Below are 23,301 nucleotides of genomic sequence, written 5' to 3'. Positions count from 1 at the left end.
GTAGACACTGCTGAATGGAACTAACAAAACCAAGCCATCACTGCATGGTGTGGGGGGCAAGGGGGGCAGTACCTGTAGGGGGGTGGAGCGCGGAGAGAAGGCAGTCCTCACTCCATTGTAGGAAGTCAAGAGGTGAGGCCTCAAGCCGAGGAAGCAAGAAGAAACCCAAGCATGTTCTTTAGAAAATCAGGTAAACAATCAGGAATGATAGTGTAAAAGTGGTTTCCTCTCAAGAGGTGGGAGGGGGATGGAGTGGGGCCTTGTGGAAACTAAATTATGTGACTAGTAACTTTCATTAATTTTCCAATGAAAATGGAAAGTAAATGAAGTTGGCAAATGCAGGAGGACATTAGTTGCAGCACTGTTAAATGTTGGAAGTCACTAAATGCCCAATAGGAGCAGTCACAGAGTCCTCTGCCCTCAATCCCAAGGAAGAGGAAGACCGAAGTTTATGATCATGGAGAGAGGCCCACAATAGTTGCTTTAAAAAGAAAAGGTACATTTTAAAATACTGATTTGCTACCCGCCAAATGCTGAGTCTTCATTGTTTTCTAGATGTGCTGAGGAAGTCAAAACCCCTGGGGAAGAGGCTGGCAAAGCTAAAGTCCACTATAACGTGGAGTTCACCTTTGACACTGATGCCCGTGTTGCCATCACCATGTACTATCAGGCCACTGAGGAGTTCCAGAATGGCATTGCCAGGTAAGGACAAGAGGCCAGGCGAGCTGCTTCCTTCCCAGCCAGGTTGGGGTCCGTGCCTCATGCGCTGACCTGTGAAGGAAAATATTCTTTTTCTACAACCAGGTGAGATCTGGTTCTTGAATTTGTATTTTCCTCTACAGAGCGTCACTTTTGCACCTTTGCCCTTTAAACTGTGCCAGGTAGATGGCAGCACAGCCCTTCAGATCACTGAGATGCTGTTAACACCAGCTGCCCTTCTGTGGCCGGGTGGGTTACATAGATAAGTTTAATAGTATTACCAAGCAAAAGCAAAGGAAACAGATAACAAAAGAGGTCTGGTCTAGTCTATTCTATTCCCAGAACCTGTGGATAATTGAGAACAGGCATGAGCCAAAGGAAATGGTCGGACCTGTCTGGGCTACATACTAACTTGCTTTGCCTCCTACATTGATCAACAGCTACATCCCCAAAGACAACAGCCTGCAGTCGGAGACGGTGCACTACAAGCGAGGGGTGTGCCAGCAGTTCTGCCTGCCATCCCACACCGTGGACCCATCCCAGTGGGCTGAAGAAGAGGTGTGCCGCCATTGCTGGGGGTGATGGCTGCTGGGAGGGAACACAGGCAGGCTCTGTGCACAGACCCAATGGGCCTGGGAGCTAGTTAAGACCACGGCCAGCAGCAAAGGGACTGCCCAGGCACTTGAAGGTCATACTCACCTTCAGCCCTCTAACTCCTTCATACCCTTCAAAGAATACACTGAACCTCATAATTGTTCTATTGCATACTGGCCCATTAGCTGAAGCAGTGGTCGGCAAACTCATTAGTCAACAGAGCCAAATATCAACAGTACAACGATTGAAATTTCTTTTGAGAGCCAAATTTTTTAAACTTAAACTATATAGGTAGATACATTCCTTATCGAGGTAGCGCCCACACATGGTATTTTGTGGAAGAGCCACACTCAAGGGGCCAAAGAGCTGCATGTGGCTTGCAAGCTGCAGTGTGCCGACCTGGGCCTAGGGTATTTCAGGAAATCGATGCTCAAAGGAAAGAACCCGGAGGTTCACAGGGCTGTACCTCTATTAGGTTTTAAAAAGGAAACTGCTAGCCTTCAACCAGAGGGACTTGGGTAGTTATGAGGCTGATGAAGGGGGAGCAGAGATGAGGTTCTTGATACCTCCCTTTCTGATGGATTTAAGCATGTTAAGCCCTTCTTTGTTCTTCCTTTCTCTTCAGCTTGGCTTTGATCTGGACCGAGAGGTTTACCCATTAGTGGTCCATGCTGTGGTCGATGAAGGAGATGGTATGGACACCCTCTGTCTCTTTTTGCCCACACTGCCTTTTTATGGCACGAGGTCTGGGGCAGCGGTGGCCTCGCCTGTAGGGGTCAGTCAGGCACATCTACATCCCCCTCCCACATTTGTGTTCCCAAGGCCCTCGGGCTGACAGGAACATCACTGGGTCCCTTCATGTGCCTCTGTCGTGACAGCACAGGACGTTTACCCAACTGCAGGGAATCGGGGAAGGTTGGTGGGCATCCAGGTATATTGTTTGGTTTTCTTCTTCATCTTCTTTATTTCTTTCAGAGTATTTTGGCCATTGCCATGTACTGCTAGGCACTTTTGAAAAGGTAAGTGAGCAGCTTTATAGAGCCTCACTTTAGCACATTTAATTCTTTTGTGGAAGAGCGTGTGCACCCTTGTCACTGACTGTCTGAGCTTAGCAGATGGGGCTGGCTCCCGAGGCTCTGGAGGGAGGGGGTTGAAGACAGACCACACTGGGGCTGCACTGGGTTCAGTTCCTGCTCTGCCCCCAATTTGTGTATGACCTTTAACCCCATAGGCCTCATTTCCTCTTCTTCAAATGGAAGGGTTAGACCAGCCATTTGTAAGCCCCTGCCAGCAGTAGGAGTCTGTAAGTCCATACAGTGGGTATCCCAGAACATGGGTAGTTGAAGAGAGTAACAGTAATCAGCCGGTGCTTTCTGGCCCTCCTCCCTTGTCATAACTTGTGTTTTCATTCCAGCACACGGATGGGACCTTTTGTGTCAAGCCCCTCAAACAGAAACAAGTAGTAAGTATCAAGGCTAGGGACTGTTAGAGTCCCCCTTCCCCTTCCCTCCCCTCCCCTCCCTTCCCTTCCCCTTCCCTTTCTTTCCTTCCTTCTTCCTCCTTCCCTCCCTCCCTTCCTCTCTCTCTTTCTTTTTTCTTTCTCTCTTTCTTTATCTTTTTTTCTTTCTTTCTCTCTTTCTTTTTTTCTTTCTCTCTCTCTCTTTCTTTCTTTCTCTTTTTTTTTCTTCTTTTGCTAAGTAAGCACTCTCCTTTCCCTCTCTCCCCTTTTTTAAATCAAAGAAGATAAAAGGGTATGCTTTTGTGTATTAGAAACTTCTTGGTTGGGTGGTCTGAAAGGAATACTGATTTTTGGTGTCTTTATTGTTCCAGAATTATTGGTGTTAAGTAAGCCATTATCTGAGTAAAGGCCTTGAGAAGTGAAAGGTCAAGATTTGTCTCCTGACATTAGGTTTAGGGAGCCTTCTTTTTATCTAAAATGCCAGGCCTGAAACATTTCAAGCTAGAGGATAAAGAGTTGGGGTTCAATTCAGGACCAATTAGAGCCCTTGGCTTCATTTATCCCAGCAGTGCTTTTCTGAAATGCAGAGTTTGCTGGCCATCTTCCCCTTCCAGAATGATCAGCAAGTTACACATATGTCGCTACAAGTCCTAACCCCAGCTGTGTGCTACACTTCGGGCTCTTGCAGGAGCAGGAGAAGAGTTGGAGGGTGGAGAGGTGGTGCTCTTGACATTGGCAGCCCGGCACCCATGGGGAATGGGGAATGAAATCCTACAGTATTCATTGTTTTTTGGATTAAGTGCTCTCCCCTCTTAATGAGGTTAGTAGTAGTCAATATTACTTTCATATAAATTAGTTGATCATGCCCTGGCCGGTTGGCTCAGCGGTAGAGCGTCAGCCTAGCGTGTGGAGGACCCGGGTTCGATTCCTGGCCAGGGCACACAGGAGAAGCGCCCATTTGCTTCTCCACCCCTCCGCCACGCCTTCCTCTCTGTCTCTCTCTTCCCCTCCCGCAGCCAAGGCTCCATTGGAGCAAAGATGGCCCGGGCGCTGGGGATGGCTCTGTGGCCTCTGCCTCAGGCGCTAGAGTGGCTCTGGTCGCAACATGGCGACGCCCAGGATGGGCAGAGCATCGCCCCCTGGTGGGCAGAGCTTCGCCCCTGGTGGGTGTGCCGGGTGGATCCCGGTCGGGCGCATGCGGGAGTCTGACTGCCTCTCCCCGTTTCCAGCTTCAGAAAAATGCAAAAAAAAAATTAAATTAGTTGATCATGTCCTTTCTAATATAATCACTGAGTTAAAACAGGCTTTAAGAGAGGCAGAAGAGGAAACAGATCCTGAGCCTAGGGTATTGCCTGGAAAGACCAGCCTCACTGATGGCCTCCTAGGATGCCAGGATAGGGTGGATGGCTGGGGTAGCTTAAGGAGAATGGTTTATCTGTTTTTCTGTTGCTGGGTTGGTGTTAGTAACAGACTTTGTCAAACTGGGGAGGGGGATACGAAGTCTGTGACAGGCTAGGTCTTGGGGGAGGGGATCAAGACAGAGGCCCCCCCACAGAGGAGGGGAGTGGCCCCCCCAAGTAAAGAAACAAGGGAGGGCCAGCTTTCACACTGATGGGGCCCAGACTAGTGCAAGTGAAACTAGATATTGAAATTGGAGTTTTGTTTGTTTGTTTTGTTTTGTTTTTACAGAGACAGAGAGTCAGAGAGAGGGATAGACAGGGACAGACAGACAGGAACAGAGAGAGGAGAAGCATCAATCATTAGTTTTTCATTGCGTATTGCAACACCTTAGTTGTTCATTGATTGCTTTCTCATCTGTGCCTTGACCGCGAGCCTTCAGTAGACCGAGTAACCCCTTGCTTGAGCCAGCGACCTTGGGCTCAAGCTGGTGAGTTTTTGCTCAAACCAGATGAGCCCTCGCTCAAGCTGGCAACCTCGGGGTCTCGAACCTGGGTTTTCTGCATCCCAGTCCAACGCTCTATCCACTACGCCACTGCCTGGTCAGGCTGAAATTGGAGTTTTAAGAAACAAGGCCAAGAGGGGCAATTTCACTGTGAGCTGGATACAGGCGGGTTCCTGGTGGAGGTGGGGCTCAGTCAGCCTCTCCTTCCTTGCCTCCCCCCTATGTTATTCCTTTTCCTCTTTCCCTTGACCAGTTTCCCTCCTCTATCTTTCTCTCCTCTTTCTTCATTTTTATAATGTGTAAACCTAGCTTTTGTCTCATAGCTAATGTTGTATTTGGATGTGTATTGTCCCTCCTTTTCTAGTCTCCTAGGCCTTTCATAACTGTCAGCAGCAGTGCAGGCAGGACAGGTATTACTGCTGGTTGTGAACTTTTTTTTTTTTTTTTTACAGAGCCAGAGAGAGGGATAGACAGGAACAGACAGGAACAGAGAAATGAGAAGCATCAATCATTAGTTTTTCGTTGCACATTGCTACATCTTAATTGTTCATTGATTGCTTTCTCATATGTACCTTGACCACGGGCCTTCAGCAGACTGAGTAACCCCTTGCTGGAGCCAATGACCTTGGGTCCAAGCTGGTGAGCTTTTGCTCAAACCAGATGAGCCCGCGCTCAAGCTGGTGACCTCTGGGTCTCAAACCTGGGTCCTCCACATCCCAGTCCACTGCGCCACTGCCTGGTCAGGCTGTTTGTGAACTTGTGTGTTCCCTGTTGGTATAATGATGGGTGAATTAGACATCTGATTTCCTTTCCCTTAAAGAGAAAACACAAGCAAATAAAAGCATCCTTTGCTTATCTAGGCCTTTGATCCTTTTCACTGTTAATCAGGCATCCTTAGTTACCAGGGGGAGGGAGGTGAGTTCCCACTTCTGTCTCTCAGCAGTCAGCCTGCCCCTGAACTTGTTTCTCTATTTGCTCCACAGGTAGATGGGGTCAGCTACCTCCTTCAGGAGATCTATGGGATTGAAAACAAGTACAACACACAAGAGTCCAAGGTGAGTTCTACTCGAAATTCTGAATGTACTGTACTCTTCCCAAGAGGCAGAGTGAGAAATTCTCTGATAAAGCCAGGATCTAGGAACATCAGGTGCCAAACTCTGAAATCAGTTCCGTCCTATTGCTCACAAAAATTAGGGGACCAGGGACATGCAGATACTCCAGTACTTTCAGCCTTTTGTACAGTGCATTTCCAACAATGAAAGTTGGTTTTGCATCTCATTTGCATAATCGAACAACTTTCTTTGACTTGTTGCTTTTCCGATGTTCTTGTTTAATAAAAAAAATCAAATGCTTTTTTTTATTGCTTCATATTCATTTTGAAATATCTCCTAATTTTTATGAGCAGTAGTTTCCTATTCCTCCTTTTGGATAATTATACCTAAGTCACTTTGGAAATGAAAACAGGCTTGTTCGGATCACCCTCTGCAGAGCTCTGTGTCCTCCATTCGTCAGTGGGGTTCTCATTGCCCTGTCTTTCCCTGGGTGGTCTCCTGGGTCCCTCAGCTCAGTAGGTCAGAGAGCCTCATAAGATGGTCAAGGCCTCATAAGAAGGTCAAGGCCTCATAAGATGAGCTTGAGGAAATGGTTCCCAGAATAAGTGAAACTGAGCGTGTGAATGCACTTGGTAAGCTGTAATGTAAAATTTTGTTCTTATGACTTGTCTCAGTTGTTCAGACAAACTAGATTTGTGTAGAAAGTATGCGTCTTTGGTCATTGGCTGACTTTCTGTTTCCTGGCCAGGTAGCCGAGGATGAAGTGAATGACAACAGTGCCGAGTGTGTAGTGTGTCTGTCGGATGTCCGGGACACCTTGATTTTGCCCTGTCGCCACCTCTGTCTGTGTAACACCTGTGCAGACACCCTGCGCTACCAGGCCAACAACTGCCCCATCTGCCGACTGCGTAAGCCCCTATGGGTCCTCAAACCAATGGACGTTGGGAGGGATCACAGCCTCTGTCTGACTCCTGCCCCAGATGTCCTGATTGCCCTTCCTCTTCTTTACAGCCTTCCGGGCACTACTTCAGATCCGAGCCATGAGAAAAAAACTGGGCCCCTTGTCCCCAACCAGCTTTAACCCCATCATCTCATCCCAGACATCTGACTCAGAGGAGCACTCGGTAAGTTGCAAACACTGAATCTTCTTGCTGTCTCTACACACACACACACACACACACACACACACACACAAAGCCTGACTTTGCAGCAGTAGTTAAGCCTTGGCAGTGGAAGTGATTAGTGAGCTGGCTGGAACCATGTTACATTAAAACCAACCTGTATTACAATGGAAAGTTGGATATAGATCATTAAACCCCTTTCCTCCTTGAGAATGTGGTGTCCAATTAGTGTTGACCATGCCTGAAGCCCTTCTGCTCTTTCTTAGTGGTGCCAACTCATGATCTCTAAGCAGAAACAAGGGGGTGGTCTTTTCAGATTGGAGTACAGCTTACTGTCTATCTGAATCCTCAAAGAAGGTAACTATGTGTCTTTGTCCCATATCACCACATCCCATATCACTTTGCCTCTGAGCCCTGTAGTTCTAGCCTGACAGATACTGACTTTCCTTAGATTTACTTGCCAATGGAAAAGATTTATCATGCAGTAAGCCGTATTGGGATAATTAGTTAGCTATTTGGGAAGGAAAAATCAGTTTAGCACTTTAAGCCCTACCAGTTAACAACTTTCACCTGGAGTAACTAATGAACTATATTACAAACCAGGCAAACCAAACATTAAAAACCTAGACTAGCCTGACCTGTGGTGGTGCAGTGGATAAAGTGTCAACCTGGAAATGCTGAGGTTGCCGGTTCAAAACCCTGGGCTTGCCTGGTCAAGGCACATATGGGAGTTGATGCTTCCTGCTCCTCCCCCCTTCCCTCTCTCTTTCTCTCTCTCCCCTCTCTATAATGAATAAATAAAATCTTAAAAAAAAAAACAAAAAACCTAGACTAGCCTGACTGATGGTGGTGCAGTGAACAGAGCTTCTACCAGGGACACTGAAGTCCCAGGTTCAAAACCCCATGGTTGCTGGCTTGAGCTCAAAGGTTGCTGGTTTGAGCAAGGGATCACTGGCTCAGCTGGAGCCCCCTGGTCAAGGTACATATGAGAAGCAATCAGTGAACAACTAAAGTGATACAGATACAAGTTGATGCTTCTCATCTCTCTTCCCTCCTTCATCTCTCTTTCTCTTTCTTTTGCTATAAAATAAAATAAAAATATAGAATCCAAAAAGTATAGAATAAATTATCGACAACTCTTTGGTGGAATCTGGATGGGAGAAGGTCTCTCTAGCCTTAAAAACAACAGTACACTACAAAAACAGACTGTGCAGATTTTACCACATAAAAAATTTAAAACTTTAGATGTATAAAAGATGACCAAAATCGCCTGAATAGGTGGTGGCACAGTGGATAGAGCGTCGGACTGGGATGCGGAAGACCCAGGTTCGAGACCCCAAGGTCGCCAGCTTGAGCGCAGGCTCATCTGGCTTGAGCAAAAAGCTCACCAGCTTGAACCCAAGGTCGCTGGCTCGAGCAAGGGGTTACTCGGTCTGCTGAAGGCCCGCAGTCAAGGCACATATGAGAAAGCAATCAATGAACAACTAAAGTGTCGCAATGAAAAACTGATGATTGATGCTTCTCATCTCTCTCCGTTCCTGTCTGTCTGTCCCTATCTATCCCTCTCTCTGACACTCTGTCCCTGTAAAAATAATAATAATAATAAATTTTTTAAAAAAGATGACCAAAATGAAAAGGCAAACAACAACCATTTAAAGAAAAAAATGTGTTTACAGCATTGACACCAGAGAAAAGGCTCACATTTTTCCTGTAGCTCATGTGAATAGAACAGTAGATGAATACTCACGGATGCCAAAAAATTCTCAGAAGAGGAAACATAGCTGGTTAAGTAATTTTTTTCAAAGTCAATCACATTAAAAATCAACATTGTGCTAATTAAAGGAGATATCATTTTTCACCTTTCAAATTTAAAAACCTTTTTTTTAAAGCCTTTTTAATTTATTCATTTTAGAGAGGAGAGGGAGAGATAGAGAGACAGAGAGAGAGGAGAGACAGAGAGAGAGAAGGGGGGAGGAGCTGGAAGCATCAACTCCCATATGTGCCTTGACCAGGCAAGCCCAGGGTTTCGAACCAGCGACCTCAGCATTTCCAGGTTGACGCTTTATCCACTGTGCCACCACAGGTCAGGCCTTTTAAAGCCTTTTTAAAGATACTTCATGATGGTAGAATTATTTTATTTATTTATTTATTTTTATAATTTTTTTTTTTAAAGATACAGAGAGAGTCAGAGAGAGGGATAGATAGGGACAGACAGGAATAAAGAGATGAGAAGCATCAGTCATTAGTTTTTCCTTGCACATTGCGACATTTTAGTTGTTCATTGATTGCTTTCTCATATGTGCCTTGACTGGGGGGCTACAGCAGATCGAGAAATCCCTTGCTCAAGCCAGCGACCTTGGGTCCAAGCTGGTGAGCTTTGCTCAAACCAGATGAGCCCGCACTCAAGCTGGCGACCTCAGGGTCTTGAACCTGGGTCCTCCACATCCCAGTCCGACACTCTATCCACTGTGCCACCGCCTGGTCAGGCTATTTATTTATTTTTAAGTGAGAGGCAGGGAGGCAGAAAGACAGACTCCTGCAGGCACCCCGACTCAGATACCCCCAGCAAACTCCCTACCAAGCGATGCTTGGCCCATCTGGGATCACTGCTCTGTTGCTCGGCAACTAAGCTATTTTACCTAAGGTGAGGCTATGGAGCCATCCTCAGCTCGAACCATTTGAGCCATGGCTGCAGGAGAGGAAAAGAGAGAGAGTGAAAGAGAAGGGGGAAGGGGCCTGACCAGATGGTGGCGCAGTGAATAGAGCGTTGGGACTTTCACACACTGAGCTGATGCTCTACCACTGAGCCAACTGGCCAGGGCCCATAATGGTAGAATTAAATAGATTTTCTGTCCTGCTTTTAGGAAAGTAACTAAAAAGATTATTGGAAAAAAAAACCAACTATATATATCAAGAACTTTAAACACATTTATACCTGGTAATCTCAGGTCTAAGAATTTAATACCAAGAACACAATCTGAAACAAAGAGATGTATGCACAAGGGTGTTCCTCAAAATGTTGTTCAGTCAGAATGTTGGGTACAGTGAAATACCCAGTACAGGGGGATTGTTAGGAATATTTGGTGTCTGTGAAAAGGGGACATGTGTAAAGGAAAATACTTCTATTCAGTGAAATAAGCAGGATATAACATTGTTATGGACAGATAGATTATAACTATATAAACAATACAGAGAGGAAAATGGGAAGAAAGTACACAGAATGCTAATAAAATGCTCACTGTGAGCGATTTATTGATGGTTTTCCCCTTTCCCCCCTCTTTTCTAATTTCCAAATTCCCTGTAACAAACATACCATATTTCCCCATGTATAAGACACATCCTTTTTTGAAAATTTTGGGGTCTAAAAACAGGGTGAGTCTTATATAGTGGTTGTAGAGTGGGTTTTTTTACTTGCATTTCTCACACTTTCATGCTTGTTTATGCGCTCATTGTTGAAGACAGTGATTCGTCATCCGACACAGATGAGGACAAGCTAATGGATGGGAGTTTTGACAGTGACGAGTTGTATGAATTTTTTTTTTTTTTTAAAGAATGCTTTTTTTTTAAATTATTATTACAGAGACAGAGAGAGTCAGAGAGAGGGATAGATAGGGACAGACAGGAATGGAGAGAGATGAGAAGCATCAATCATCAGTTTTTTGTTGCGACACCTTAGTTGTTCACTGATTGCTTTCTCATATGTGCCTTGACTGTGGGCCTTCAGCAGACCAAGTGACCCCTTGCTTGAGCCAGCGACCTTGGGTCCAAGCTGGTGAGCTTTTGTTCAAACCAGATGAGCCCGCACTGAAGCTGGCAACCTCAGGGTCTCGAACCTGGGTCCTCAGCATCCCAGTCCGACGCTCTATCCACTGCGCCACTGCCTGGTCAGGCCCTGTATGAATTTTATAATGAATAAAACTTGAGTTCAATAACTTCATGTAATACATTTTTTTTCAAATTTTGGGCCCCAAAATTAAGGTGCGTCTTATACATGGGCACACCTTATATATGGGGAAATATGGTATATGTCCATTATAATCATAAAATAGATACCATTTAGCAGGAGTTCATCTTTAAGCAGAATCTAGGAATATGTGGTCCTTTGACATGTTTTCTTTCCAGGCCTCTAGTACAGAGGCTTTTTTTGACAGACCTCTGCCCCCCGCCCCAGGGCAGATGTAAAAGAAGACATTTGTCTAGTGCAGAGTAAGAAACACGATCATTTGATTAATTTTCAACATGTCTGATCCCGCTAGTCCTCAGAGAACATTCCACCAGGCTATGAAGTGGTGTCGCTTCTGGAGGCCCTCAACGGGCCACTCACCCCTTCCCCAGCGGTCCCTCCACTCCATGTGCTTGGAGATGGCCACCTCTCAGGAATGCTTCCTGCGTATGGCAATGACGGCCATCTGCCCCCCGTCAGGACGCTGTCCCCCCTCGACCGCCTGTCTGACTGCAGCAGCCAAGGACTCAAGCTCAAAAGGAGTCTCTCCAAGTGGGTAGCTGGCATTCAACCGTATTGGCCTGGGGTTCTTGGTACGGTGTTTACCATCATCCCTCAGCTCCTCAGCGCTGGCTCCTGTCCTGGGTGCCTGGGACAGGGGAGACCCTCTGAACTGTTCCCAGAGCTTTTATTTCACTAAAGACCTGGAGCTGACACCCAGAGGAAGCTTATCCCATCCATTAGGAAAGGAAAGCTAGATGACACATCAGGACTCGGGAGGACCCAGATAGACAAATCTATTATGCATTCCATGAGGAGGCAGGCGTGGAGTATAGGGGCATCGTTTAGTCTGAAGACTAAAGCAACCTGGTGATACATATCTTTTAAGCATTTAAATTCAGCCAGGCACAAGTCACGATGAGCTTTCTGTGGCAGGGTAAAGGAAGATATTTTATAGATGAAAATATTAACACACTAAAAGTGTCAATGGTTCAGACACAAGTTATGGAAGAAGTGAAAGAGAAAACTCAGATTTTTAACACCCAGAAGAGGTCTCAGTGTCTTCCCAGTGCTCTTGCCCACTCATGATTAGGGGTTCCCCTCACAGTCCTCCTCTTCCTGCAAGGTCTGGCCAGTATGTTCTGCTCTTTAACCAGCTATCAGCTTAGCTGCTATTCCCTGGATGTCCACAGGTCCATCTCCCAGAATTCCTCCGTGCTGCATGAAGAGGAAAATGAGCATTCCTGCAGCGAATCGGAGACACATCTCTCTCAGAGACCGTCTTCCCAGCAGCTTGAAGAGGTAATCTGCGTTGCCCTCCCTTTCTGGGGTGTTGGACTCCATCCAGTACGTGCTTCTCCAGGTCCCCCTGCTGTCATTCCTTCATCAAACCCCAGTGAACACCCTCTGAGATGGCGGCGAAGGTTTCGGTCAATTCAGTCATTCACGACGAAGCCTGTTTTATTTACCTGTTACTATTCCATGTGCACAGGACCACAGCAGTGAGGAGACCACAAAAGTCCCCACCTGGTGATGATTATGTTCTTGATCAGGGGTCCCCAAACTACGGGCCTGCGGGCCACATGCGGCCCCCTGAGGCCATTTATCCGGCCCCCGCCGCACTTCCGGAAGGGGCACCTCTTTCATTGGTGGTCAGTGAGAGGAGCATAGTTCCCATTGAAATACTGGTCAGTTTGTTGATTTAAATTTACTTGTTCTTCATTTTAAATATTGTATTTGTTCCCGTTTTGTTTTTTTACTTTAAAATAAGATATGTGCAGTGTGCATAGGGATTTGTTCATAGTTTTTTCTTATAGTCCGGCCCTCCAATGGTCTGAGGGACAGTGAACTGGCCCCCTGTGTAAAAAGTTTGGGGACCCCTGTTCTTGATAGTGGGGTGGGGAACAGAAGGCAGTAGTAAAGTGTGTGTCAGATGGCACTATGGGCCGCTGTGACTGATAAGGGAAAAAGGAGTGTCAAGGCCAGAGGTAGGGTTGCTCTCTTTAAAATGTGGTCCATGAAGAGACCCAATGAGGTGTGAGAGTGAGCAATGCAGACATCTGGGAGCAGAGAGTCCTGAGTACAGGTGCAGCAGGTGGAAAAGAAAAGCCCTGAGAGGCATGCAGGGATGCCACCATGCAGGGATGCAGTGCAGTGGAGAGAAGATGGGACTTCCTGCCCTCACAGATCTGTGCACCCCTCACAGACTTGAGTTAACAGAGGTTTTTACACCCACTCTCGGCAGGGCAGTGAGCTAGGTTCCGTGGAGCACACAAAGATGACAGGCAGGCTCCCATCCTCAGGAGCTCGTGGTCTAGTGGGGACAGGATATGTACATGGATATCAGCACCATGTCTGGCATGTAACTGTTGCTCAGATAAGTGTTTGTTGAACGAATAAATGAACTGAATGATGGGAAACAAGTGTGCCCACAGCAGAAACAATGAAGTGCCATGGCAGAATGCGAAAGAGTCGATGGCAGGGAGCCAGGGAAAGTGCAAAGGAGGACCAGGCACTGAGTCCTGACACTTTTTAGAATGAAGGGAAAGCCGAGAGGAACATGGGGATGGGAGGAGGGGCAAGTGCAGGCTCTGAGGGGGTCTCTGGCTCTGTGACAGCTTTGTTTCCTGGAGGCCCACCTGCCTGAGGTGTGCAGCTGGGGTAGGGGCAGACAGACTGAGACAGGAAGTGCTCCAGGAGTGTAGGCTGCAGGGAATGTGGATCTATGATCAGAAGAGAACGCCTGCCTGTAGAAAAGAGAGTGGGTTGTGGAGATAGAGCCTGCAGACTTTGTATCTGCCTGGAACAGGGTGAGAGCGCCTGCCCAGGTGACTGATAGGTGGGTGTGGGGGCAGGCCCTGGGGAAAGGCGGCGTTGTGTTAGATCCGTGCGGGGATGCCCAGCCCGCAGGGAGGCCTCTGCCGCTTTTCTTTTCCTTCAGAAGGAAAGCTGTTGATAATCCCGGAGAAACCTGGGGTGTTCCCATGTCACAGCTGCTGGGTGCCCTGTGTCACCGGAGCTGCAGTCTTTGTATGGCCCCAGCAGCTGCTGTGCCTGTCGTGCAGGATGTGCTGACTGAAGGCTGCACCTCCCCTGGGGGACAGCCGTCCAGGCTAGGGCTGGAGAGAAGTAATGACAAAAGAAAAACTGCCCGCCTCTGCATGTTACTGGTGTTGTGACCATGGGGACCTGTCCTCCCAGTGTCCCCTTTCCTCCTCCACTTTCCCCACGCCCCTTGACCTTTCACCAGTCCTCCAATGTGTCTGACGTGGGCTCCCTCTGTTGTCCCAGGAATGTGGCATCACTCCAGACAGTGAGAATCTTACCTTGTCATCATCAGGAGCCATTGACCAGTCGTCTTGCACAGGGACACCTCTTTCTTCCACAATTTCCTCCCCAGAAGGTACACGAGGGAACAGGGAAGGATGGTATGTTCCCGTCCCCCCCACCCCCCCAGCTTAGTTTTCAGCTCCAGTACTTCCTCCAGAGCAGACCTAGTGCAGCAAGTTAACATTAAAGCTGCTGACTAGTAGACCCAACTTGAGAGGACTGGGGACTTGTTCTCTTGGGATGGGTGGTTGTGTTGTTGCTGAGCTGAGGAACAAGCAGCCATCTTACTTCCAGTCCTGCAAATCTCTGATCCCTGAGGTTGTGTTCTGAGCTCTAAATATGAAGGAGCAAAGCCAAAGCCTTACATCTAAAACCCTCTTAGGTGAGGGCAAGGTAAGGCCACCGTGTCCGTTCCACATGGCACAGGGGGAGTGCTTCGCTCCTCACTCAGCTCCCAGAGCCCAGGCCTGACCTCCATCTCCTCCCTTCACCTCCTGTCTCCAAAGGCCCTGCCAGCAGCAGTCTGGCCCAGTCAGTCATGTCCATGGTGTCCTCCCAGAGCCAGCACTCCCAAATCAGCACGGACACAGTCTCCTCCATGTCTGGCTCCTACATCGCCCCGGGCACTGGCACCGAAGATGAGGGAGAGGCTCTCCCTTCCCCGCTGGCTACCAGCAGGGCCACCTCAGAGGAAGGAGAGGTAAGGAAGGGGCATGAGGTTGTGCTTTCCACACTGTGTGACATACCTCAACTAGCTCACTGAAAGGTCTGCCAAGGACGTCTGCAGAGCCCCCACTGTGCTCCGAGGGAGAGCCCAGAGATGGGAACAGTGACCCAAGGCTTCCTCCGCAGACCTGCTTGGCACTACTTCTGTCCTGAGGACGTGATTTGAGTTTGCTGCCAGGTGAGCAGGGTGCAGAGGCAAAGTGGTTTGTGCCTTTATTCTCTTTACTCTTTTGCAGATGATACCAGCAGTGTCTCCAGATAGCAATTTTGTGGGCCTTGCTGAAGAGCAAGACGCAGAGGTAATACTTACGGGGATGGAGCTGCACCTTCCCAGTTGGAGGGTCCGTGGTGCTGGCTGGGGAAGCAGATAGGATGGGGGCTGTCCCAGAATAATTCTTCCCAGGTGGCATTTGCATCGGGTATGGTGTGAAGGGAGCAGCCACTGTACACTCTGGTCGGTGGAGTATCTGATTAACAAAGGGCACTGGTCTTGGTGTAACAGACACAAAATGAGTTCTGGAGCGACCCTGGACCTCAAGAACACGTTTGTCCTTCATTCGCTCAGGGAATGTTTACACAGGATGGCTGTGTCACAGGCACTGCCCGGCACTGGAGGCCATAAAGACCTGAGTGACCTGGTTTCTGCCCGCCCGTACCCAGCAAGGATGGAGACAGGGGTTACAGTTCAGCCCGAGAAGTGCCTTGACTAAGGTGTGTGGGAGGCTCTTGAAATGCCCATCTCACATGAGGGCTGTCATACTGATCCTCAAAAGAATATCTGGATAGGGTTTGCAATCCAAAGGAATTTTTGCAAGTTTTATGATCTCACTGTGTTTTCATTAGACTTTTATTTCCACCATAGAAAACAGTATGAGCTAAACCAGGGGTCCCCAAACTTTTTACACAGGGGGCCAGTTCACTGTCCCTCAGACCGTTGGAGGGCCAGACTATAAAAAAACTATGAACAAATCCCTATGCATACTACACATATCTTATTTTATTTTATTTTAATTTATTTTATTTATTTTTGTATTTTTCTGAAGCTGGAAACGGGGAGGCAGTCAGACAGACTCCCGCATGCACCCGACCGGGATCCACCCGGCATCACCAGGGGGCGATGCTCTGCCCATCTGGGGCGTCGCTCTGTTGCAACCAGGGCCATTCTAGTGCCGGAGGCAGAGGCCACAGAGCCATCCTTAGCACCCGGGCCAACTTTGCTCCAATGGAGCCTTGGCTGTGGGAGAGGAAGAGAGAGACAGAGAGGAAGGAGAAGGGGAGGGGTGGAGAAGCAGATGGGCACTTCTCCTGTGTGCCCTGGCCGGGAATTGAACCCGGGACTCCTGCACGCCAGGCCAACACTACCACTGAGCCAACCGGCCAGGGCCCACATATCTTATTTTAAAGTAAAAAAACAAAATGGGAACAAATACAATATTTAAAATAAAAAACAAGTAATTTTTTTTTTAATCAATTTTTTAAAAATTTTTTTACAGAGACAGAGAGAGAGTTAGAGAGAGGGATAGACAGGGACAGACAGACAGGAACGGAGAGATGAGAAGCATCAATCAGTAGTTTTTCGTTGCGCATTGCAACACCTTAGTTGTTAAATATATATATTTTTTTAATATATTTTTTTAATTTCTTATTTATTTATTCATTTTAGAGAGGAGGAGGGGGGAGAGAGAGAGAGAGAGAGAGAGAGAAGGGGGAGGAGCAGGAAACATCAACTCCCATATGTGCCTTGACCAGGCAAGCCAGGGTTTTGAACCGGCAACCTCAGTATTTCCAGGTTGACGCTTTATCCACTGCGCCACCACAGGTCAGGCAACACCTTAGTTGTTCATTGATTGCTTTCTCATATGTGCCTTGACCGCGGGCCTTCAGCAGACCGAGTAACCCCTTGCTTGAGCCAGCGGCCTTGGGTCCAAGCTGGTGAATTTTTGCTCAAACCAGATGAGCCCACGCTCAAGCTGGCGACCTCAAGGTCTCGAACCTGGGTCTTCCGCATCCCAGTCCAACGCTCTATCCACTGTGCCACCACCTGGTCAGGCAGAACAAGTAAATTTAAATCAAGAAACTGACCAGTATTTCAATGGGAACTATGCTCTTCTCACTGACCACCAGTGTAAGAGGTGCCCCTTTCGAAGTGTGGCAGGGGCTGGATAAATGGCCTCAGGGGGCCGCATGCGGCCCGTGGGCCTGTAGTTTGGGGACCCCTGAGCTAAACTATGACTGTGGCTATTCCCAACATTTCTAGCCTGCATCTGAAATGTGCCTCAGATCTCATCCTCTAAGCCACAGTGCTTGCCAAACCAATTCTGCCTCTGCCTGACTCCTAGGCATCCCCAGCGTATGCCTTGAAATCGGCCCTGGAGTTAAATACCATTAGGGTGATTAGTTCTTGGTCGTCAGCCCATGAATATACAGTCGACCCTTTTCTTTTAAAATAAAAATTTGAGACAAACAGGATACACCTAAAAGCGAGATCTCAATAGACCAAGAAAAATGCTTCTATAGTTCACTTTGAACAGCACAGTTCAGGCTTACCTGTGGTGGCGCAGTGAGTAGAGCATCGACCTGGAACGCTGAGGTCGCTGGTTCAAAACCCCTGGCTTGCCTGGACAAGGCACATGTGGGAGTTGATGCTTCCTGCTCCTCCCCCTTCTCGCTCTCTGCCTCTCTTTCTCTCTCTCTCTCCCTGTGTCCCTTCTCTCTAAAATGAATAAATAAAATTAAAACAAACAAACAAAAAAACCCAGCACAGTTCAAACCCTCATTGTTCAGAGTCAAGTATATATTTTTTTCATTAATTTGAGAGAGAGACAGAGACAGGAGGGGGAAAGGAGAAAGAGAGACGAGCATCAGTTTGTTCCATTTAGTTGTGCACTCATTGGTTGCTTCTCATATGTGCCCTGACTGGGCATCAAACCTGTGGCCTCAGTGCACCAGGATGTTGCTCTATCCACTGAGCAACCTGGCCAGGGCCTCAACTGTATTTTTAGTTTGCAGTTGGGAACCCAGTTGTGTAGAGGGCCAACTGAAGTTACTGTGCGGATTTTCAACTGCGTCGGTGGTTAGGCATTGTTTAAGGGTCATCTCTACTCATTTACTGTTTTGTAGACTCATAGCACCTTCCTTCTGTTGTAGGGAAATGATGTTATAGAGGAAGACGGTGGACTGCCCACACAAGAAGATGGTAAAACACGTGGTCTTTTGCTCCTTACTATTAGATTCTTTTCTCGGTGTTCTTTCCAGGATACAGAAGGGGGCCCCTGGCATGAGTTGGCAGCACTCTTCAGTGGTGTGCCATTGGGAAAGGGTTACCTTCTTGACGGAAGAGTAAAGCAAGCATGGTATCTGAGGACTGCAGTGGCCATCCCAGCTCATTCTGCGCTCGGCGCCAAGGCTGTCAGGGTGGGGATGCTGCAGAAGACATTAGGAATTCTCCGTTTGCATTGCTAGATTGTGAAGTTGCTCACGCAACACCTATCACCTTCCCTCCTGCTCCAGCTTTTCTGCTGAGTCTCCTGGAGCTGCTCTAGCAGCCCCCAGGTTTAGTAGCCACAGTGAAATAGGCTTCTCCACTTGGATGAAAGGACTGTTAGGCTGCTGGTTTGGTTTGGCTTTAGCAAAGAAAGTAGCTGATGTCACAGTAACAGGGATCTTAGGAGCCAGCGGCACAAAGAAGGCACAGTAGAGACGAGGGTTCTGGAGCCTTTCTGCTGCCGCTAGGAGAGAAAGGATGATCTGCAGGGCAAGGGAGTAGGGAGAAGGGGGTGGGGCTGGGAATGGCCCACCTGGAGATGGAATACCATGTGTTCCAGGAACCAGCGTCTCTCCCCTCTGCTGCCCTGAGGTGCCTCCCACAGAAGGATACCTCCAAAGCAGACCTGGTCCCCAGCCTGGACACAGATGTCATCCTAGTTGCTTCTGCTGTAGCGCTGGCCATTGCTTGGGGAGTTCAGGGGAGTGCATGCGGACTTGACTGCTCTTGCCTGGCCAAGTACCCTGAAGGAGGGAATGGCTGATGTCACCTAAGGCTGTGCTCAACTATGGTCTTGCATGCCAGCCGGAGACAGGGTTGGGCACTTCATCAACTAGGTTGATGTCATCCGTGCTCAAGGCTCCCTTTATGACCATTCCCCCCATAGAGGACCTGCTTCTGACAAGTGCAGGGCTATAGGGGTTTCCCCGACATTCCAGAGCCAGCCCACACAATGGACTTAGAGTTCTTCCTCCTCTTTTCACCACAGAAAAGAAGAGGGAGCTTGAAAAAAAATAACTTCTAAAACTTTCCCCTTCCCTTCTCACATGTCCATAGGTTTCTGGTCAGTCCCTTTAAACATAGTCAAAATAACACATTTCATAAGTCTCCTAACAGAATAAATCATAATTTTGTGAATGTAATGATTCTGATTTGATATACAAAATTATGGAACCTAGGACCTTTAATTGTCATTCAGTATTTAGCATCTGCAGAACCTTATTGTCATAAGCACACCCCACAGCACTGACAGACACAGGCAGGAGCAGGGTAGCTTTACCAGCAGGTCCCCCAGCTTTTTCCAGCAGAGCTCCACTTGGGTCACATTCCCAATGGAGCCTATGACCCATTCAGCAGCCCTCCCCAGGGGTCCGACTTGCTGTGGAACAGCGGCTGGAAAGGGACCAATTAGGGAAACAGAGCAGTATAGCTCGAGAACACGAACATACCCACATAACCTGATTCCTTTATTGTCCACTCTTTACCCACTTACTTACTGTCTTTTTTCTTTAAGCACATGATTTTATTTATTTATTTTTTGTTTCCATCCTTAAGATTTTTATTTTAAGGACAGCAAAGCAGAGAAAAATCCAGTCAGGCCCTGTCTAACTGCATTAACTCCATTACAGGCCAGAGGACATGCGCATTTCTAGGTATGGAGTGTGACAATAACAATGACTATGACATCGCAAGCGTGAAAGCACTGGACAATAAGCTGTGCTCTGAGGTCTGCTTACCCGGTGAGTGGCAGTCTGCTGAACATGAACTTGGTGGGAGATGCTCCCCTGCTCACACCCCTGCTCTCACCTGGGGATACCCATCCCTGCCCTACAGCTCCTGCAAAAAGCCGTGGGCTATGCTGAGATGCTGAAAGGAAGTGAGGAGGCTCAGGACAACCCCTGAGCTCTGTGCCCTGAGGGAGAATGCTAGGACAGGAAGAGAGGAGCAGCTGTCCCTGTCCTTCCCATCTTGCCTGCCAGGCCTGCCTCCATCGTGATCATGTGATCCCATGGCAGGTGGCCTGGTCTTGTTTTCATCAACAGGAGTTCTGAGGCGGATGCCCCTCCCTACCTTGGAAAGAGAGCCTGAGACCCTGAAAGGAGCATCATAGCTCCTCAGAAGGAATGTGTTTCATTAGAATCAAAGAGGAATGTGAAAGCCAACATTTTATAGACTAGGAAAGGCTCCACGATCCAGTGAGCTTTCAGTTACCAGCTGCATTGTACTTGTTAGCACTGGATCCCAGAGGAGGTCGGGGGTCGAGGGTGGCTGAAGCCCTGACTTTAAATTTCATCAGGGCTGTCAGTGTACCCCTTATTCCTTCTTACCATACTAAACTGAACTTAGGCTGATCTCCTACAAATGAACCATGTTAATCACACACTGAGCACTGACCTCCTTCGAACTGATGTGCTCAATCAAGGGTTCCACAAGCCACTTCTCCAAAGCCAAGTCTTACCCCAGTGGACTTGGTCAAGCTTGCCTTCCAGGTTTTACGGCAGACATTGTCCTTCACGTGTGTTATTTGTAATCTCTCCAACACTCCCCTGAAATGAAGATTTATTTCAACCTCAGAGCAGCCCTGTCACATCATGGGTCCAGTGCTTTACTCGTTCAGCGAATTGACCAGAAGTGTTGGAACCACACAGCCTCCTGTGGTTGCCACGCTCCATCAGCCTGTGAAAGATATGGGTCCTCTTGCGTGCGGGCCCTGCACAGGCTGTGGCCGGGGAGCCATACTTCTTGGGGCCTGCTTTCTCCAGCCTTTCAAAGGGCTCTTGGGTCATTTTCTACTTAGTGCTGACCAGGTCAGGTCTGGACTTCACTTTCTGCCTCCCACTCTCTACCTCACTTCTGTCTGTCCATTTGTTTTTCATGTCTTTTTGCCAAGTGTAAATTTGTCTGGTTTGTTTTTCAATTCATTTATGTTATCTATCGTGTTTGCCTTGCGCCAGCACTGTCCTCCCAGCTGTGCTGCACCCGCCCCCAAGTTTGCTGGGCCTGTACACATCCCGGAGGCTCTCGCTGGTGTTTCTGTTCCAAACCAGCAAGTGCTCAAGTTCTATATACTAAGATTTTTTTAAGAAAAAATTATTTGCGAAGATATATTAATTCCTGTTCCAGTAAAATGGGGATGCTTCTGTGCAAGGGTGATAGGAAAGATTGGTTTGGGCCGAAGATGACATCTCTGCCTTCACTCTACCATGAGTCCGTGGCAGCTGCACTGACCTTCTGCTCGCTGGGCTTCAGGAGTGAACCGAGGTTCCTGCCTCCCTTGAGGGGCTCCCCAACCCATCCCCATTTTTTGGCAGAGGGAGCTGCTGGGAATTGTTTCAGCCAACCATGCTGGTGGAGATTTGAACTTATTCCTTCTGCTTCCTCCTCTTCCTAACTCCCTCCGGCCAGACTGCTTGTTGACATTTATTCCACTTACAGGGTTGTGGGAGGGGAGTGAGCCCTGGAAGGAAGGAAGGACCCCTGGTGTTCCTTGTGGTGATCTTGGAAGGGAGCCACCTGATCTGGGATTAAACTGGGTTCACAGTGGAGGCCAGACATGAACCAAACACCTGTGACAGCTGTTGGGAGAGGGACGCATGAATAAGTGCTTGAGGTCCCTATGCACCTCACCAGAGGTCTCCAGGGCTCTTAGGAAGAGGGAACACCTATCTGCTTTCATGGTAAAATGTTTCTCTAGTTCTGCTGTTAGCATTGTAACTAGTAGCAAAGTGCTGGGGGATTCTCTGGAAGCATCCCTGGGGTTAGTGACAGGTGAGTCCACTTTGATAGGTCCCATGGAATGAATAGGCTTCTTACCCCTCAGCTGTAAAGTCCTGTGACTGGATGCCCTCCAACTATTGGGGCTCCTCACAGGCCTGTGGCCTCAGGACAGCTTCCCAGGCCCTGGGTCTCTGCTTAAGTCTGTTTCCCTCTCCAGATAGACAAGCACCCCTTCATGGAGGGCCCTGGCTGGGGAGCGTCCCACTCTCCCTGCCAGCATCACCCTCCCTGTGCTCATGGTGCTCTAGGAGGTCCAGCCAGCAGCAAGGACCACACAGGTCCCCATCCTCACCACTCATCAGTGACGCTGAGAGGGTGCCTATGTCTTTCCTTAAGAAGCCTCTGGTGTCCTGTGGGTGTGCTCTGAGACTGTTCTGAAAAGCTCTCAAAGGGAAGGATCTGAATTGCCGTGTGTAGGCAGTGAGCAGAGTAGAATTCAAGACCAGACTAAGTAGCAGTGGTTTCAAGGAATTTGGTGGACTATCACACAGCTGGCAAGATAGTGGTAAGGGGACCAGTGGTAACCCTGTGAAAAGCCAGCCTCTGGGGAGGGTAATGATGGAATAAAGCAAAGATAATATGGGTTTAGTAGTGGAAACACAAATGTAGTTTTTAATGATTACATTGAGCAAAAGTGGGGCATATCTAATGAAATCTAAAAATACTGATGGAGACCTGAAATTCAAGGGTAGTGAATGACCCAAGTCTAAGATGCTCCTGGGAGAGAGTTGATACTTCATAGTCTCTAAGGAAACATCCGGCTTACTTTCTTTCCCCTGGAGAGAAACTCTGACAGACAATTGAACTATTATAGCCTTAAACTTAGCCACAGGAAAGGGGTGCACGAATGGCCCTAAATGTGCTCCCAAATTCTGCCTCTAGAGGTCTGTTCACGCTCCCTTTTTTTTTTTTTTTTTTTTTTTGTATTTTTCTGAAGCTGGAAATGGGGAGGCAGACTCCCACATGCGCCCGACCGGGATCCACCCATCCACCCGGCACGCCCACCAGGGGGCGATGCTCTGCCCATCTGGGGCGTGGCTCTGTTGCAACCAGAGCCACTCTAGCGCCTGAGGCAGAGGCCATGGAGCCATCCCCAGGGCCCGGGCCATCTTTGCTCCAATGGAGCCTAGGCTACGGGAGGGGAAGAGAGAGACAGAGAGGAAGGAGAGAGGAAGGAGGGGTGGAGAAGCAGATGGGCGCTTCTCCTGTGTGCCCTGGCCGGGAATCGAACCTGGGACTTCTGCACGCTAGGCCGACACTCTACCACTGAGCCAACTGGCCAGGGCCTGTTCACTCTCCCATTTTTGATTCCCTAAAATGGGAATTGAATAGAAAGCACCTTTATCTGTCTCCTCCAAGAGTTTTAAACCTCCAAGCTCCATTTTCTGGCTCAGGGCTGGATGGACAGAATGGTAGCGCTGGCTCAGGAAGT

General features: G+C 48.2%; 1 protein-coding gene across 4 annotated transcripts in view; it reads left to right on the top strand.

Annotated features, from left to right (window-relative positions):
- RNF157 (ring finger protein 157) overlaps nucleotides 1-23,301 on the top strand; it is a 95,168-nt gene that overhangs the window by 67,001 nt on the left and 4,866 nt on the right. For 2 of the 4 annotated variants that reach the window (XM_066236625.1, XM_066236628.1), the window contains exons 4-18: nucleotides 556-702; nucleotides 1,140-1,257; nucleotides 1,919-1,985; nucleotides 2,269-2,312; nucleotides 2,708-2,755; nucleotides 5,639-5,710; nucleotides 6,456-6,615; nucleotides 6,719-6,831; nucleotides 11,085-11,323; nucleotides 11,965-12,073; nucleotides 14,063-14,174; nucleotides 14,608-14,801; nucleotides 15,064-15,126; nucleotides 17,975-18,023; nucleotides 19,721-19,831. In XM_066236625.1, the coding sequence (XP_066092722.1) occupies nucleotides 556-702; nucleotides 1,140-1,257; nucleotides 1,919-1,985; nucleotides 2,269-2,312; nucleotides 2,708-2,755; nucleotides 5,639-5,710; nucleotides 6,456-6,615; nucleotides 6,719-6,831; nucleotides 11,085-11,323; nucleotides 11,965-12,073; nucleotides 14,063-14,174; nucleotides 14,608-14,801; nucleotides 15,064-15,126; nucleotides 17,975-18,023; nucleotides 19,721-19,831 (1,646 nt within the window). Of the gene's footprint in view, nucleotides 1-555; nucleotides 703-1,139; nucleotides 1,258-1,918; nucleotides 1,986-2,268; nucleotides 2,313-2,707; nucleotides 2,756-5,638; nucleotides 5,715-6,455; nucleotides 6,616-6,718; nucleotides 6,832-11,084; nucleotides 11,324-11,964; nucleotides 12,074-14,062; nucleotides 14,175-14,607; nucleotides 14,802-15,063; nucleotides 15,127-17,974; nucleotides 18,024-19,720; nucleotides 19,832-23,301 lie in introns of all 4 variants that reach the window. The other 2 variants (XM_066236627.1, XM_066236629.1) reach the window with 1 other exon arrangement.

The sequence above is a fragment of the Saccopteryx bilineata genome, chromosome 6, assembly GCF_036850765.1.
Source record: "Saccopteryx bilineata isolate mSacBil1 chromosome 6, mSacBil1_pri_phased_curated, whole genome shotgun sequence".
Lineage (NCBI taxonomy): Eukaryota > Metazoa > Chordata > Mammalia > Chiroptera > Emballonuridae > Saccopteryx > Saccopteryx bilineata.
Note: the sequence above shows the minus strand (reverse complement) of the source record. Positions and strands in the feature narration are given on the sequence as shown.